Genomic DNA, 16,883 nt, shown 5'->3' with positions numbered 1-16,883 from the left:
TCACGGCGAAGTTTTATCCTCCTCAGCTGGCATTGTCAGACAAATTGCGCCGAGTAAATAGAATTAGGCTCCTGCTTGTCTGTTCTTTTCCACGCGTCGGGAACAGCGACGATGAAGGAAGGCCTGGAGGAGCCATACAAAAATATACAAGAAAGCATCCCTGCCTTGTGTTAACGAACCGACGTGCGACTAACTCAGCGGTGAGTTACTGCTTTGCAAGCTGGCGTGACAGAGGAGGCGCTGTGTCCACAACAACACATCGAGGATCTGTACGGCCTCTCTCCAAGAGTCCTCCGCTTCGGCTTGAAGAATTGCCCTTTGCAGGGGCCGCCTTCCCAAATGCGATGTCGTGAGTCGACGACAAAGGCCCCGTGAGCCAAATGGCTGCCGTGAGGCACTTGGCCAGAGCTGTTTTTGTCGGCGTTTGCTACTAATGTGTTCCTAAACCGAACTTGAAGGTCAAAGAATAAAAATAAATGTTGGCTATGACAGTGTAGAGTTACAGTTGCCCCGCCTCTTTTCGGGACTTCTGCAAATGAACGCTGGGAGAGTGCTATGAGATACTGTACTCGGACGGCAACCTCGCGTTTATCTTGGGATGAAAAGGGACGCTTGTGCAGGCTTCTTTCAGACGTGTTAGGCTGGGCCACACATCGACTGTTTTTAGGCCCATTTACAGCCACGTCACATCTGTTTTATCCACACTGCGTAACGCACAGTTCATTATCATCGCTCTGGCGCTCTTTGGCCACATCTGGCCCTAGCGCCAATAAAGTCCACTAATCATCACATCGAAACAATTGCTTTGAACTCTCACTATGAAACAACACAAGACACGGTTGAAAAAAGAAAAAAAAAGAATGTTCATACAGCAGCTTCTTATTTATTGATCATTTGCGGTCATTGTGATGCGATAGTGCTGCATGGGCTTTGTCAGGGATTTTCGAGTAGCATAGCGCCTTAGGTAAATTTACAAGTCTTGGCGCGGAAAGTTTCTCCATCTTGTCCTGGCGTAGTGGTCCTTGTGAACCACGAACTCTGAGTTGAGACTGCTTGAGTTCTTGCAACCTGCGTAGACACCGAATGACAGGAGTTACATGAAATGGGATTTCGGGAACGAGGCATGAAATCTGTTGTTCGAATACATTTTATGTGCGCCTAGACAGGGGCGGAGGAGTTACGCAGTCGCTGTTACTGGCTATTATGTGATAATGACACTCGAACGTCGTCAGTGTTGTTACGGCCGGCTGTTCTAGAGGCTGATGAAAATAGCGGTATGGGCAAATAAGAATGGAGCTTGCGTAACCAAACAAGAAATAAAAGCAAACAAACATGTATATGATACCGACGATTACGATACTGCCTAACCAGGGGCGTAGCCAAGGGGGGGGGGGGGTCGGAAGGGTTGAACCCCCCCCTCCCGAAATTTTTCAATTTTGCTTGCGTATATATACACGCACACATACAGACGCACGCACGAACATACATTAAGCATGGTTGAACCCTCCCCTTTTCTGGCTATATACGCCCCTGTAGCCAGAAATTTTCTGGCTACGCCCCTGTGCCTAATGGAAGGTTTGAGCGCAACGGAATTAAGACGACGCAATGAACCTTTTTAGGGCTCGAGCAGCGCCTTCAGTGGAGATTGTTGAAATCGAAACTGGGGCTCCATGGCTTTCGAAGTTGTCCGCCGCACACCGGTGGACGATCTAGTGGGCCTGGATTCGCACTTATTTTTTTCTGGATTATTTGCAAGCTTGCGACACCAGGTTTCACTCGGTTCGCTGCAGTCGCCACGCTGTTACCATGGAGGAAAAAAAAAGGCGGGAGCGCGCCTAGCGTCTACAAGCCAACCTTCTCTGAAGCCGCTACCTCCTCGTATTCATGGCATAATTCCCATCATGCACCTCACCGAGTCCATCAACCAGGCGTATAGCAACGGGAAAGTTCCCGGAATGTGGAAGAGTGCTACCACCATCCTCATTCCCAATCCCGGAAAGCCACCCAGTCTCGACAATCTCAGGCCCATCTCGCTCACTTCGTGTGTGGGCAAGGTCGCCGAACACGCAGTCCTCAACGGGGTCTCCCGTTACTTGGAAGACAAGGACGTCTATCCCCACAACATGATAGGCTTTAGAACGGGCCTCTACTCAAGATGCCATGAAGCTAATCAAGGATCAGGTCATCGATCGCGACACGAGAGTCATCCTTGCGCTAGAGTTGGAGAAGGCCTTCGACAACATCCTCCAATCATATGTCTTGGGAACGATCTCGAGCCTTGGTCTGGGCAAGAACTTTCACGACTACACGAGATCCTTCCTGGCGTGCAGAGAAGCCATCCTCTAAGTGGGAGACCTCGAATCAGACTCGGTTAGGCTCGGTTCTAGAGGGACGCCACAGGGGTAAGTCGTATCCCCGACCCTCTTTAACCTCGCCATGATCGGTCTATCGAGGAAACTGTCGACGGCACTAGTCGCGCGTGATATTTGCAGACGGTTTCACCATATGGCGCACCAGTGGCAGCGACGGACGCTTGGAGGCTGCGATGCAAGATGCCATCGAGGTCACAGAAGACTACCTGAGACCGACCGGACTCCGATGCTCGCCGTGGAAATCAGAGCTGTTACTGTACAGGCCCAAGCGTAGGGGTCCCAAACCGAAAGGTTGGAGGCCTGTAGAGGACATCGACATCACTCTAAGGACAAGTCAAGATGGTATCACTCCCAGGGTGGACACTCTACGCGTTCTGGGTATGATAATCGAGTCGAACGGCTCCAATAACCAGACGTTACTGAAGCTCGCCAAGAAAACGGACAATGCAATCTGATTGATAAGAAGGGTTACCAACCGGCAGCAAGGACTGTGCGAGGACAACCTCGTCAGGTTGGTGCATGCTTTCGTGATGTGTCATTTCACCTACGTCCCGGCCATGCACAACTTGCAGAGGTCGGAGCGGGACAAGCTGAACACGTTGATCAGAAAGGCGGTCAAGAGAGTCCTTGGGCATCCCATGTACACGAGCTCGGAGAGGCTGCTCCAACTCGGCATGCACAACACGCTGGAAGAGATAGCTGAGTTACAAGAGAGGGCGAAGTTTACCAGACTTTCTACCATCAATTCCGAGAGAAACATCCTGAGAGAGCTCGGTGTTCCACCAACAGAGATCAAGACCAGATTCTGCAGCATCCATCGAGATTAGAGATAGCGCATTACCGTTACCCCCATTCCTCGGAATGTCCATCCCGAGTACAACGTCGGCAGACGACAGGCTTGGGCTAAAGCCTTCCTGGAGGATGCCCGTGCACATGCCCAGAGTTGCTGTTTCGATGATGCAGCATGCTACCCCCGACGGAAAAGCATTCGTTGCAGTCGGCGATGATCGAGATGGGAAAGTCACAAACTCCTCGAGGTCCGGACGACGGCGGACGAGGTTGCCAAACAGGTCGCGATAGCCTTGGCCCTGCTGGATGATTGGAGAACAATATACAGCGACTCGAGATCGGTGGTCCGAGCATTCGCCAAGGGCACCGTCTCGGAATCGGCCTTGCGGATCCTACGTTATAGGAAAATTAAGCAACACGATCGTCTGGTTCTCCGTTCACGTGGGACAGTTCGAGGGCGCCCCGTCCAATTTCAAAGAGTCGGCCCAGAGAGCTGTGTGGGGAGTCCTCGACCGCGTAACTACCGAGTGGCGTGGCGCTGAAATTCTGGACAATAGGGATCCCCCGGCCACATGCAATAAACTAACAAAGAACTTTTATCTGAGGAGGCGGAAGTATCCGCCACCGCAGAGTAAATAGAACAGACTTCAGGCACTGACGCCCAGACTCTTGCAGGTCGGAGCATATCCTAGTCCCGCGCTCTTGCACAGCATCTATCCCGAAATTCAGACGTCGAACACTGGCGCGCTTTGCTCAGACTTTGCCAGCGTAGGTGCCCCGCGTTCCGCGTTGACGAAGACGTTACGTCGTCCAAGTGGGATGCTGCGCTACGCAGTCCGGATTTGGAAGCACAACTATGGGCAGTCCAACGGGCCCGCGACGTGGCGGAGAGGCTAGGCCTATCTCGCCCGACGTGGGAGCTGCCCGCTGCGTGCTAGGTCATGCCCCGAGGTTCCTGAATAAAGATTTCCCCATTCCATTCCTGTTTCACTTTCTTTTCTTCTTTTTTTCTCTTTTTTTCATTTTTTTTGCTGGGCTTAAGGGAGAGAGAGAAAAAAACCCACCAGCGCGCGTGCATAGCGTCCACAAACCAACTTCATCCAACGCTGCTCCGTCCTCGGGCTCGATGCCCGTGGCAGAATTCCCAGCATGCTCCTCTCTTTTTTGGCTGGGCTTCAAGATTGTCACGTGACGCTCCCTCCTAGCTTTTTTTTCCATCCATGGCTGTGACTATAGCGTACTATACCTGTGACCACCAGAAAACACGGCGTGCGTTTCGTCACCACTGCCACGCATGCGCAGACTAACCTTCCGGTGAAGGTCCGTTGCACTGGTTGCGTCCCTCATTAGAGAGGTTTAGAATAGGGTACGCAAAGCTTTGCGTTAGTGTTTGCCGCCACTGCGCATGCGTCGTACGCCATACTATTGCGGTCCCTCGTGAAGTGACGGAAGTAGTGAACGTACGCAACGAACGCTATATTTGCGTACCCTACTTAAAGGGGCCATGACACGGTCGCCCAAGAATTTGTGGTTTTCAGCGAAAATTAGAAGTAGAGGGTCTATTATACCTATACCGATTTCAAAAGTGGGCTGTAAAAGAATATTTCAGTGCAAAACAAGCCCTAGAAGTCCCGGGTGTAAGCTCCGCCCACCACCGGCGACCGCCATTTTACCATGGCGCGTGTGACGTCACGTGCAGCACGGAACGGAGCCGTCGTCTTCTACCAAAGTTCGAGCCGCTGCAAATCGTTTGATTTCAGTGTCAAGCTGAAGAAAGCTAAGATATCTCAATATCACGTGCAGCTGACCACGAAACAATATCGTTTGCCGCAATACAGACGCTTGCACAGCTAGCTGCTTGTTACGTCACGGCTCGTGAGTGCTTGACTCTCGGGCCGCTCGCGTGTTTATAAGAATATTCGATTATAAATTGAGTGCTTGACCAATTGCGCTAAAATTTCGCCAGCTTATTTGTGAATGCACATGGATTAATCCAGATAACACAGATTATGGTCGAAAATTGGATGTCATGGCCCTTCTAATACTGCCTACACTTCGGAGAGGAAGCGTGAACGTGGCAACGCGTGGCTCGCGCGGACTGCATTCTCCAGCGGTGGTGGTGGGGGCACGTGATGTATCGCATGCGCAGTAGGTCTGAAGCGCATGTCAGCACTTTGTCTCCATACGTGGTATCGGTGGACGCGCTCAGCGCATGCCTCAGTAATGAAGAGAATGGAAAGCCGGGCGTCTTGGCAGTGATTCAGCAACGGCGCACTGAAAACGAAGGCGAATAAAGTCGTTGCTTAGCCCAGTCTTCCATCGCAGCGGTGGCTATCGCCATCTTTCATGCTCCGCTGCGCTCCACGCTCGCTCTTTTGAGCAGCGAAGCTGTTCTTAGTAGACCCTGCGCCGGCGCCGGTGTAGAATTCGCTGGCCTTGCGGTGTGGCAAGAGTGAGGCTAGGAAGAAAGGGGAAAGGGCTTGTTTGTGCCGAGAGAGGCCTGACTGAAAGGGAGGAAGCCAGTGCCTTGCCGAGAGGGGCGAAAGGAACGCTTGGGGGAAAGGGGGAACCAGTGAGATTCGCGCCAAGAGAGGCGAGGGTGAGGCTCGGCGGAAAGCGCGTTCGAACCCAGATGTTGGCGAGAAGTAGGTCAGTGAGGAACTCGGTGGAGTGTAAAGGAGGGTGTTGGTTCTTCGGGAGTTCCACCTTCCAGAATGGCCAAGACTGCTCGTATTCCCGAGGATGAAGCCGCCTGACGTAAACAATAGAAAGGCAAAAGCCTGACCAAGGGAGGGCATCAGCAGCTTCGCTGTTTCGACGACTTTCACGGAGCGGAACTGACTGCATTCTTTTTTCTTTCATCTTACTGCGGCCACTGTGGTCTTCCTCGGCGGTCTCTTGTATATGGCACTCTCCGGTGCAGGTGCAGGTTACGCCGACACTAAACGCAGCAACGGGCGCCTAAGAGATGCGCTTTGGAACGAGACACCTGATCGCATACCCGATCGCCACACGGGCTGACATCAAAATATTAAGGCATCCATGGCCTGGAGTTAAAAGAAACATGTCAACACTGCTGCCCTGGAAATATTTTCAGCTTCGAATGCCGCAATGTTTTAGCTGTGATGTCACTTCAGTGCATTAGTACTGTTGGTATAGTCATGGTTACTTATTGAACAAGAGCATCCCGTCTTTCCCGATTCAACAACTCACCCAGCAGCTGGATTGTTCGCTCAAGCTCGCTCCTTAGTATTTCAAGAACTCTGTCCACACCTTGCTTGCCCTGTGCAGAGAGAAAAAAAAATGAAGAAGTATAAATACTGTTCCTGAGCTTCAAGGATTAATTGTGAGATTTACTTTGAAACTACCCGTGCACAGTGAAGCACAAATAGATTGCAAGAAAATATAAATGCTAGACAAGAGACGTCTGTCGAACGATTAAATGTGAGAACAGTGGTAGCTGAAATGGCCTACGTGGCGAGTTGACGATTCATGTTAATTAGAAGTTCTAGCGCGTAACTGAACCGGGGCATAAGAAGACATGGACAAGTGCATCCCTTCTCTACGCTTGTGTCTCTCTTCTCGTAGATCTTGTTGGCGGGGTCAAATTTCTAAGTATGGTGGTACACACACGCACAGATATGCCCACGGCTTCGCTAGCCTGTTTATAAAAAGCTCCCTGTGGTGGCGGAATACGTCCCGCATCACGATAATCATTGTCGCCAAACAAGTTGGTGCTTGCAACTACTTGTATATTTGGGCGAGTCGGTTCATGATGCGAAAACTAGAAGCAGCGCGAAAAAAACGACGACAGAAATCCTGTTGAAATGGCCTACATAAAAAATGGCCTACGTGGCGAGGCCATTTTTATGTAGGAACACACACAACAGGACATGAAGTCCTGCTGTGTGTGTTCCTATTTTTGTCGTCGTTTTTTTCGCGCTGCTTCTAGTTTTCGCAAGTTGGTGCTTGTTTGGAGACACCAGCTAGTCTGCAAGAAGGTCTTATTGCGGGTTCTCTCTGTTTACATTGTACGCAAGGCCCCAAACAGCCGGTCTTCCCACGAACACCGCCCGGGCTCCGAGGCTGAGTGCCTTGACCACATCAGCACCGCTGCGGACTCCGCTGTCCAGGTAGATCTCCAGGCGACCGCCTACCGCCGACACGATTTCGGGCAGCGCTTCTATCTGAAAGAGATCAGTGTTAGCGTATCATTGTGTTTTCGGAATAATGGCGTGTTGCGTTTAACGGCTTTATTTGAACCCCCAAGCGTTTGTTGTGCCGGACCCAGCCAAAGTCCCCCCCCATCTACATACGTCACGTAGTCATCGCCATGCACGTCTGCCGAACTTAAGGTGTTTTGAGCTACTTTGCGGCGTTAGACGATTTAACTTGTCCGACCTTGTAGTTTCTAATCAAAAGTTCTGTTTTCAGGGATAACACTTCGGAACCGTCATCTTTATCGCAACGCTTTGTAGTTCATACGTAACGTGGGTAAGCTGAAACTGAAACCGAGGACCCCTGGAGGACGTCCGAATTTCAGAGACAGTGTGATGCACTACGGGTGGAAGTATTAACTGGTCATAGTGGAGATAATCAAGGTAAGTTTAGAGTAGTGCTGGGGGAAAACAGAGGAGAGATTTATAGAACCGAAATCTTTCGGCTTATATGTACAAAACAGTAACCGAGGCTCGAAATAATTACAGTCAGAAGTAGCCGAAATGCCGGACTGCATTAGACGTAATGAAAGCTAGTGAGAACAGGCAGTCTAGATGGCTATTTGTCGCCGTTGCGTTTCAATGGGGATGTCAAACAAGATCGCCATAATAATCGATGAGCAAGACAGGTCAGCGAGAAGCCCAACTCATTTGCACATGCCGTGTGTGGACTACAAACTTTCGCAATCGGGAAGCTGACCTTATCGCCAGTTTCTGTGCTTGAACCACTGTCAAAGAGACTTACAAGTCTGACAACGGAGGCAATCGAGAGCGTTATACTTCGGACAAGGTGTCTCGCCATCGAGAGCAAAGCGAACACGCCGCCTACCTGTAAATTGTTTGCCTTTGGCAGCAGCGGACTGCGAGATTGGGAAAGGAAATTCAGGGACAAACCCTTCAGCTTAGCATACACGCTAGGATAAGGACCATTATTCCTGGCATGTTAGTACAACGCTCCGGTGTGTGTAGTAGTGCCTCCTTGGAATGTTTTTGAACTCGTCCATCTACATCTTTCACTTTTGAAGGGGATAAACGAAGAGGATAAGCCACCAGGAATCCGTATGGATTCCTTGTGGCTTCGTGCTGCAAACAGGTGGTTGTCGATTATTCCTTTCATAGCCCTTCCGACACCTTGGGGGATTCCACAGAGTTGGTTTGCAACTTTCACCTGTGTGCGCCGTCCCTCTTTCTCAAGGAAGAAACCAGGGTTGAAATCTCTTCCTTTCTGCAAATTTCCCTACATCTCTCTCTCTTTACATGCGCTCCAATTGTCGCGGATGCCTGCGCAGTATAGGCTAGTGCTCGTGATGTCCAATCGCAACGGCTATAAACATTGCGCGCATTTATGAATTTCTCTTTAATAATGTCCAACAAATCTTTCACTGATTCAGAGAGGCCACGTTTTTCTGTTATGACCACTATTTTTGAACGAGGAATAATATATTTTTTTCAAATATATCTTTTTTTCTTCACTTAAAGGAATTTTGCCCAAGGCGTACATAGAATAAATGAACAAAATGGGCGTAAAATAGACGCACCCAGCTCTAATTGATGTAACTTGTGCAGCTAGGAGTTAGTGTACATAGAACGACAGAGAGTTGATCTAGCTGGTAGAGATTCATCGTGAAAGAAGGAAATGTTTGCCAACGCGGTCAAAAGAGAAGCTGACAAGATAACACTATAGTAGACTGTGTTTATAACATCTTGTTTTTGCGCTAAGATGAACGCATGAGATAAGACAAGTCCTGTCTTCTCTCAAGTGTTCGTCTATGTTAGCGCAAAATTCAAGATGTTATATACTCACCAACTCCACCAACAACATGTTCTTATTAAGACTTTGTGTTGACTGCTTCTCTTGCGTCAATGACTGCTCGCGTTGCCTTCATTAGCGTACTTAGTTATCCAACAAGCCTAGTCGTCAACTTTATTCATGCAGGTTTTGCCAAATGTGTGCGCAAAATTTTCGGTCGCGTATTTGCTTCAGCATAATGTATTGGCTAACAAAGATAAGCCTAATTTAGATATCGGAATTCTCCAGGAAAATGCGCACCGAGGCCGGTGTTCCGTCTAGTTGGCGGCCTCCGTGATTGGAAACCAAGATGGCAGCCGCGCCGTGGTGGTAGGCTTGCAGAGCCGCCTCACCTGGGGTAAACGAATAGCGAGTGACAGGTAAGTGTAGTTGTGCAAATAAAGTTTACTTCAGCACAAACACAAAAATACGTGTGCTTTGAGCACGCAAACACACACTAAAGTCACACTTTTGCCCAAACGCCGAAGCACTGACAGCGATACAGTACATCTAATGGCTATAAGCAAGCAAGGAAGGAAAAACAGGAGGAAAGGCTAGTTCAGCTTAACCGGTACGCTGCCCTGCAAGAAGGAAAGGGATGATTGAAAGAGTAAAGAAAGAGAGCGGGAACGCACACAGAACGTCGCAGTCCAATATGTTCGCAGTTATGTCAGCTCTTATATACTAGTAAACGGTCCCGTACTAATTAAAATAATGAACGTGATGTCAGCACGTGGTCACATAATGACAAGAAAACACATCTTAATCGATGACCCTGAATATTGGTTTTCACAATACTGGCGTGATTAAGCAGATCAAACAGGAGGGAAAATTTCGGTGTTTTTCAGTCAGGCTTTGATCTGGGGGAGTTGGTCCATAGCCGTGCCTGCTATGAACCAACTCGCTGTGTCTTCCTACTTTAGTGTTTTTCGCTTCTTTTGAGATAGCGCGAGCTGCAGCATTAAGAGTGCGGAGATTCTGACGGTGACGGTTACACGAGACCCCCCCCCGGTCCTCTCAACCCTCGGAGCTGCAGAAAAATCACAGCATATCCACGGGGTGAATGATGATGAGTGGGGCGAAGCTACGGAGGGAATCATCTGTAAACCGTGAAACTCTTCCGTGAAATGCGCCCAGTACATAATATAAAGAGTGTGAAACATCGTGTATATATTAAACATCAAACTTTTATTGTACTGTTGGTTTACGTGGTCCCTTCATTGTCACTTGTGATCGGTGAAATGCAAGGAAGAAGTCCACTCCCGAACGAAAGAGCGCCAAGAGCGACCGCATTCCCCGCTCGTCCTGTGCGAATTAAAGGCAAGGCTAGAGGGAAGGCAGGACGCGCGTTCCACGACGCGAGGTCGGTAGCATGCCCAACGAAAGCCAACGGAACGCGATCGTGCAAGTGCTCCGGCTTCGCATCGCCTCATGGTTCCATTTAGCGTCCCAAAACCAAACATATTGCTCAAGGTGTGCCTTGCGTTTTTCGTAGAAATAATTTCTTTATCATGTACATTAAGACGAAAAGTTGAAAGCTCACTAGAGTGTATCGCCCGCAAAGTATGTCTTTTAGTGTGATTTAACTCTCGTACGGCAGGGTCCTCGCGCCGTTGCCGGTCCACCTCGCCCGTTGACGATCGGGCGAGGTGGCTACATATAACTACTACACTTTAAGAAAAACATCTGGCGTTCTTTCGTTCTGCTTTTACAAAACATCTGGCGTCTTTCGTTGGTTTATTTCATCAATCAACGGCGTTTTGAACAAAATTTTTATTGTTTAATCACGCACAGGAGAAATCTCACCAGGCACTACCTTGGAGGTAAACAATGGCTGCTAATGGCAATGAGAGACAGAAGAAGTCGGCTTTTAGCTAACACTTACACTTCTACTTCTACTAACGTTTCCTACTGGAACATGCCAATGGCTGCTAATGGGGAATGAGAGACAGAAGAATTCGGCTTTTAGTTAACGCGCACGCTGCGAATTTTTTATTGTTCAACAACGCACAGGAGAAATCTCCCACCGGCACCACCTTGGAGGTCAAAGCGTAAGACTTGTTACTCACTACTACGACCACGACGAGGGACGAACGGGTGCCGCCTTAAGGAGCTTCGCCCCTAAAAACTGACTAGATGTGCGGTAAAAGATAGGCACGACATCCAGAGGGTTGGCCACGCCATGCGCAGGACAGAGCAACGAAATGGGTGCCAAGTGTTCGCAAGCGCAGCCGAGGAAGGCAGAGAGTTACGAAGGATGATGAAATTAATGAATTCACAGGCATACAACAGCTTGTGGAAGGCGGACTAAACTAAAAATCATTGGCCTTCGAGTGGACACATATTAGGCTGATGGTGACGATGATGGTCGTTTTTTACAACCTGCGCAGCGAACTGCCTTTTATGACATTGACCTCTAAGTCATGAGGTCAGAGAAGCACGTTCGTTGCTTCTCTGACCTCATGAGTGTGGAAGTGAACTGACGTGTGAGTACTCCCTTGGCGACGACGGGAAGTCCGGTGATTCGCTTGAGCCAGCCGATGTCCTGCCACGACACAGAGCGTGAGATGTAGTCGTCCACATCCTCCTGGGCGCCCGACTGGACGTCGGACTTTTCGTTCCTGCCCTTGAGGTTGGCGAACCTGCGAGCGGCCGTTACTACTAACTAGACGTTTATTTTACACAAGCGTTTATATTAACTAAGCGTTTATTTAGGAGATCATGCTCAGTCGATTGTTGAACGTCTAAAGACTGGAATTCCCTTCCTCATCAGGTCGCTAATGTCATCTGTTCATCAAAGTTTGAAACTGACGCAACGACCTTTTTATATAGTTTAAGCTGTTTGAGCGCTCGTTTATATGCACCCACAGTTTATTTAATATCCGTAGTGGTCGAGTGGTACGACTACCTTTCGCGCAACATAAGATACTCACGTCACGTTTGGCGGCAGCTCGAAACGGTTCTTCACGGGTCCCAGCTTGTGTCCGACGACGGGCGAGTCGGCGGTCAGCACGATGGCCGAGTATCCCGCCTTGGCCGCTCGCTTGACCAGCCACTCGGTGAGCGACCGGTCCCGGAACAGGTACGTCTGGAACCAGAGCAGGCACAGGGGGGCTCTCCTGCGCACCTCCTCCAAAGACGTGGTGCTCAGCGAGCTCAGGATCATCACGGTGCGGGCGTCCTGGGCGGCTGCGCATGATTCCCGTTGAGGGTCCCGTTTTCAGTATTTATACTCTGGTACCCTCATCTGTATACACGTATTATGTAACTAACCCTTATGTCACCAATGAACTCAATGAACTCAATTGGAGTCGTTCTACAGCGATGAGATTCTCGTATCTAAGCGTGTCTCACAAAGCAGCGTCGTGTTGCATAACCAAATCAACGTTGAAAAACAAGCCCTTTTTAACACGAAAGTGTTTTATGCCGGGCTCCACCTAGACTTCACTGACGTATTTCCCTCACGGATATTACGTTGTAAAATATACACTAAAACATATGACAAAGAAAAAACTAGAAGAAAATGTTCCGTCAACGGGAATCGAGCCCACGATCCCTCGCTCCGCAGCGCGAAATGACTCGGCCACAAAGCATACTAACGGCGATCCATTTATTTTGTTATTGCTCGAAATGGAATCTCGTTCTTATGTGTTTTCGCTGAAGAAAACAGCGAAAACACACAAGATAGAGATTCTATTTCGAGCAATTGTTTCAGAGAAAGGAACCTGGAAAGTCGCTGTATCTAGTTATTTGCAGAACTGCTTAACCTCTTCGAGATTTTCAGACCCTTTTCGCATAGGCGTGCGCACAGGGAGGGGGGGGGGCAGTGGGGGCGGCCGTTCTCCCTAATCACCTAAGAGGGGGGGCTGCAAAATCTGCCCCATACATAGAATTAGTAGGGTGGGGGGGGGGGCGCTGCGACGTACCTTCGCCCCCCCCCCCCTGATTGGGAACCCTGCGCACGCCTATGCCTTTTCGTATGCGTAATTCTCAGGCGCTAGTTCAGTTCCTCTCAGAGGAGAACCCGAGCTGTTGTAAAGCTTTTAGTATGGATATTGAATACCTTTATTACTCCTTGCCGCATGAGGACTTGTTAAAATGTGTTAATTACTGTATACGAATAAGGGCACGAGGCCATTTCATCGATAAATGTGGTGTTTCTACCGGGGCTTTTCTAGAAATTCTTTCCATGTATTTAAAGTCTACGCTGGCAGGTTGGAACGAAGACGTTTATGTGCATAAATCAGGGATATGAATTGGTTCTAAAGTTGCACCGGTTCTTAGTGATTTATACCTTAGCAAGATTGACAATCTTTTGGAAGGCGCCTTGGGTAATTCGGTTATTAAGGTTTTTCGTTATGTGGACGATTACTTGATTTTTTGTAGCGGTGAGGACTTTGAAACCGCGGTAACGTCAGTGAGCGAAAAATTTGATTGAGATTGACCGAGGGCTGAACTTTACGAAAGAGTTGCCTCAGAATAATGGAATACAATTTCTAGACATTTCCTTAATGTTTCAGAAGAATCACGTACGCTGGCAGTATTCCCCTAGATCTTCGAAACCGCTGTTAAATTTTTTGTCGAAGCACTCGAATTTTGTAAAAAACGGTATCGCCATGTCTTGCCTTAAGTCTGTCCTCACCAAGTTGTGTGAGCACAAAATGAGTGATAGCTTTAACGCACAGCCTACGCATCTTTTAGATGTAGGTTATCCCCGTGATGCAGTGGCCACTGTCGCTGAGCGTTTAGAGAAATTCATTGTGTTAAGTCCGAGCATGGTTGCAGAAAGCGATAGGAAGAAACGTGTCGTAGGTATACCGTACATTCATTGAGTCTCTCACAGGCTAAAGAAAGCAGGAAGTAGATACGGCGTTAATGTTGTTTTCACGGCTGCCAATAAGCTAGGTAAGATTTGTGCCGCTGTGCAGAGGAAGAATGAGCGAGTAAAAGACAAGGAGCGGACCGATGTCTGTTTCGTAAAAGACACCAAAAAACTCACTTATTGCTGTACGAGTGTGGTGTATAGGGTCCCTTTCAGCTGCGGCCGCTTCTACGTAGGACAGACGGGCCGCTGAATTACCCAGAGATAATTGGAACATAAGAGATCGCTAGCCGGAGGCTCACCTTCTAATCTATCTTTACATTGTCGAGAGTGTAAGTGCACGCCAAAAGTCGATGAATGCGCAGTTTTGCACCGGCATAGAAATGAAGAAAAGCGCCTGAGGAGTGAGGCATGGCATATCGAGAATAGTGGTAGCGCCTGCGTGAGCCAAACGTCGAATAACTTGCATAAAGATGAAACCAAATGCCTTAACAGTTATCTTTCACGTAGACCCCCACGCGTGCCGGATTGATAGGTTCGCCTATTGCATGGGCGTGCGCAGATAAGTTTTCGTGCCTTCTTTCTTTTCCGCCGTTGTGCGTCTCTTCAGTTATTAGTCAGCGTTTGTGGTGTCCTGAATTCTTTCTTGTGTCCGTGTTTGCACGACTTGTATTTTTAGAATGAATACTTACCAACTAGCTCAGCCCTCTGTTATTCTAAACGACTTTTTAATTAACTCATAGTCGACGGGCCGCTGCAACCGCTTGTAGACTTGGTGGACACCGCCAAGTGTGCGTGCGGCTAGTGGTCTCTCTCCCTCTATTTTCTCTTCTATTTCATCGACCATTCATGACTTTCTCACTGAGTAGAAAACGGTGTGGGCGTCTCTCTGCCTCAATTTTCTTGAGAGAGAGAACAACGAACAAGCCTGTGCCCATGCAAGTCGGGAAAAAATATAATAAAGCTTTAAGGCCGAAGTCTGGGTCAGTTGGTACATGACGCTGAGGCAAAAACCAGTCAAGAAGATGCCGCACAAGGGATAGAAGTGACACACACAACGACTGGACTAGCAACTGTGCTTTATCAGCTTAATAAAGCTTTGTAGCAATAATCGCTTGCGGAGGCTTACCTTGTGCAGTTCCCACTTCACCATCATTGTGTGCCAGTTTCTGCATGGCCGCCGGTGAAAACCCGACAGGCATCGAGATGTGATGTCCAAGCACTGTGGTCGTCGTGTTGACTTGCGATACGTCCACCAAAAGCTTAGGTCGGAAACGAAGTCTGCACGTCAACAGCGAACACGTTGAACATGGGGCAACGTTTTTTCAGCCCTCATTTTGCTCTAGCAAGAGCTCGAACGCGATGAAGGAGATAATACGTATAATGACATATTTGACGTCACTGTTTTTCAAGGTGCGTTACTGAACCCGAAGTTCAGGAGAAACTGATCTCGAACCGTTATTCTTATAACGTACCAGAACACGAACCGTACGTGAACCAAGAAAAATGAGAATGATTGCCAATTCAGTACTAAACGTTGGAAGCATATAGCAGGACACATGACTCAATTCTTCGAAATAGTTTAACTACCACACGGCACCAATATAGACTGCGCGCGCCCCTGGCCAACGACGGCTGTTACGCAGGAAAACTACTACACACCGTCTAACTTCCCAAGTGCCGGCTGTTTCATACAGAAGAGAAAGAAGCTGACCTTTTGAAAGCCTCCGTGTTCTCCTTGAGAGTCTGCTGGCGATCGGCTCCCGAGAAAAAATACCTCCTGGCCTGCGGTTCCAGCTTGAGTCTCGCCACACGCTCGACGTCGGCGACCGTGAGCGCCGCGCGGTTCGACACCAGCGCAGCCTGAGAGGACAGTTCGTTACTGGCGTCGCCTACGTTGTCTTCGCTAGACGACAAGGCCGCCTCGAGGCCTAAATGGTCCCACGCAATGTCGGCGTACCGGGCGTCGTCGGGGCTCTGAACGATTCTCTCGAGCATGTCACGCGGTTCAACGGTGATGCCGGACGCAGGGATCGGAGTGCTGCTTTCGCCGTGGTCATATTGTGGGCTTAAAGTGGCAGTTGTGCTGGACTTGGAAATATCTTGGATGACGCTGATTTGACGGTAATTGGGTGGTGAAAGGTCGTCTCCGAAAGGCGGGTACAGTCGTTTCTGCGGAGGCTGTTCTTTTCCGGGAATGTGGTCCCGCAGAGCACTGTCTGCTGTCACGTAGATATCTGAAATGTGAAAAGGTCAGCATGCATCAAATGAATTTCTTAATTGAACTAGAGAAAAAGTTGCGAAATTTGCCTCGAGCACAACCCTGCAGAGTTCGTTGAGTAGGACCAATAGGATACTCGATCAGCAGAATTACACAGAGAGGAGGTATTGCGTATATAATAATTGTTGGGGTTTTACGTCCCAAAACGACGATATGTTTGCGAGGGACGCCGTAGTGGAGGGTTCCAGAAATTTTGACCATCTGGTGCTCTTTAACGTGCTCCTAAATCTAAGTACACGGGCCTCTAGCATTTCGCCTCCATCGAAATGCAGCCATCGCGGCCAGGATTCGATCCCGCGACCTTCGGATCAGCAGTCGAGCGCCATAACCACTAGATGGCCGTGGCGCGTGCGGGTATTAAGGAACATTATCTTTCAGCTGTGATCTTCAAATGTAGACAATATCGACATTCAAACCCGGGCTAATCCTTCAACACATAAGCCGAAGTAACGTAGATCATTGGGCGAGTTGGTAAAGATTCATGTCGAAGCGCCTGTCCTGTGTGTTCTTTACTGTGTCCTGTTTTCCTCGCGCGTGGCTTAGACTTGAACATAAACGGCGGCGCCGTCATCTGTTTCGGCGCATGAGCGCTTCACGTTTCCACTTTGAACAG

General features: G+C 49.0%; 1 protein-coding gene across 1 annotated transcript; it reads right to left on the bottom strand.

Moving 5' to 3' along the window:
• Positions 1-894: 894 nt before the first annotated feature.
• On the bottom strand, positions 895-16,235 carry LOC119400448 (uncharacterized). Its single transcript, XM_037667489.2, has 8 exons — positions 15,704-16,235; positions 15,119-15,270; positions 12,101-12,356; positions 11,652-11,809; positions 9,429-9,520; positions 7,190-7,348; positions 6,375-6,444; positions 895-1,068 (listed from the first exon to the last, which is right to left on the bottom strand). Exons 1-8 carry the CDS (start codon positions 15,985-15,987, stop codon positions 971-973), a joined length of 1,269 nt encoding a protein of 422 aa, XP_037523417.1. The 5' UTR covers positions 15,988-16,235; the 3' UTR covers positions 895-970.
• Between the last annotated feature and the right edge of the window lie 648 nt (positions 16,236-16,883).

This window comes from Rhipicephalus sanguineus, chromosome 7, assembly GCF_013339695.2.
Source record: "Rhipicephalus sanguineus isolate Rsan-2018 chromosome 7, BIME_Rsan_1.4, whole genome shotgun sequence".
NCBI lineage: Eukaryota > Metazoa > Arthropoda > Arachnida > Ixodida > Ixodidae > Rhipicephalus > Rhipicephalus sanguineus.
The sequence above is the reverse complement of the archived record's forward strand: the minus strand, read 5'-3'. Positions and strand labels throughout refer to the sequence as shown.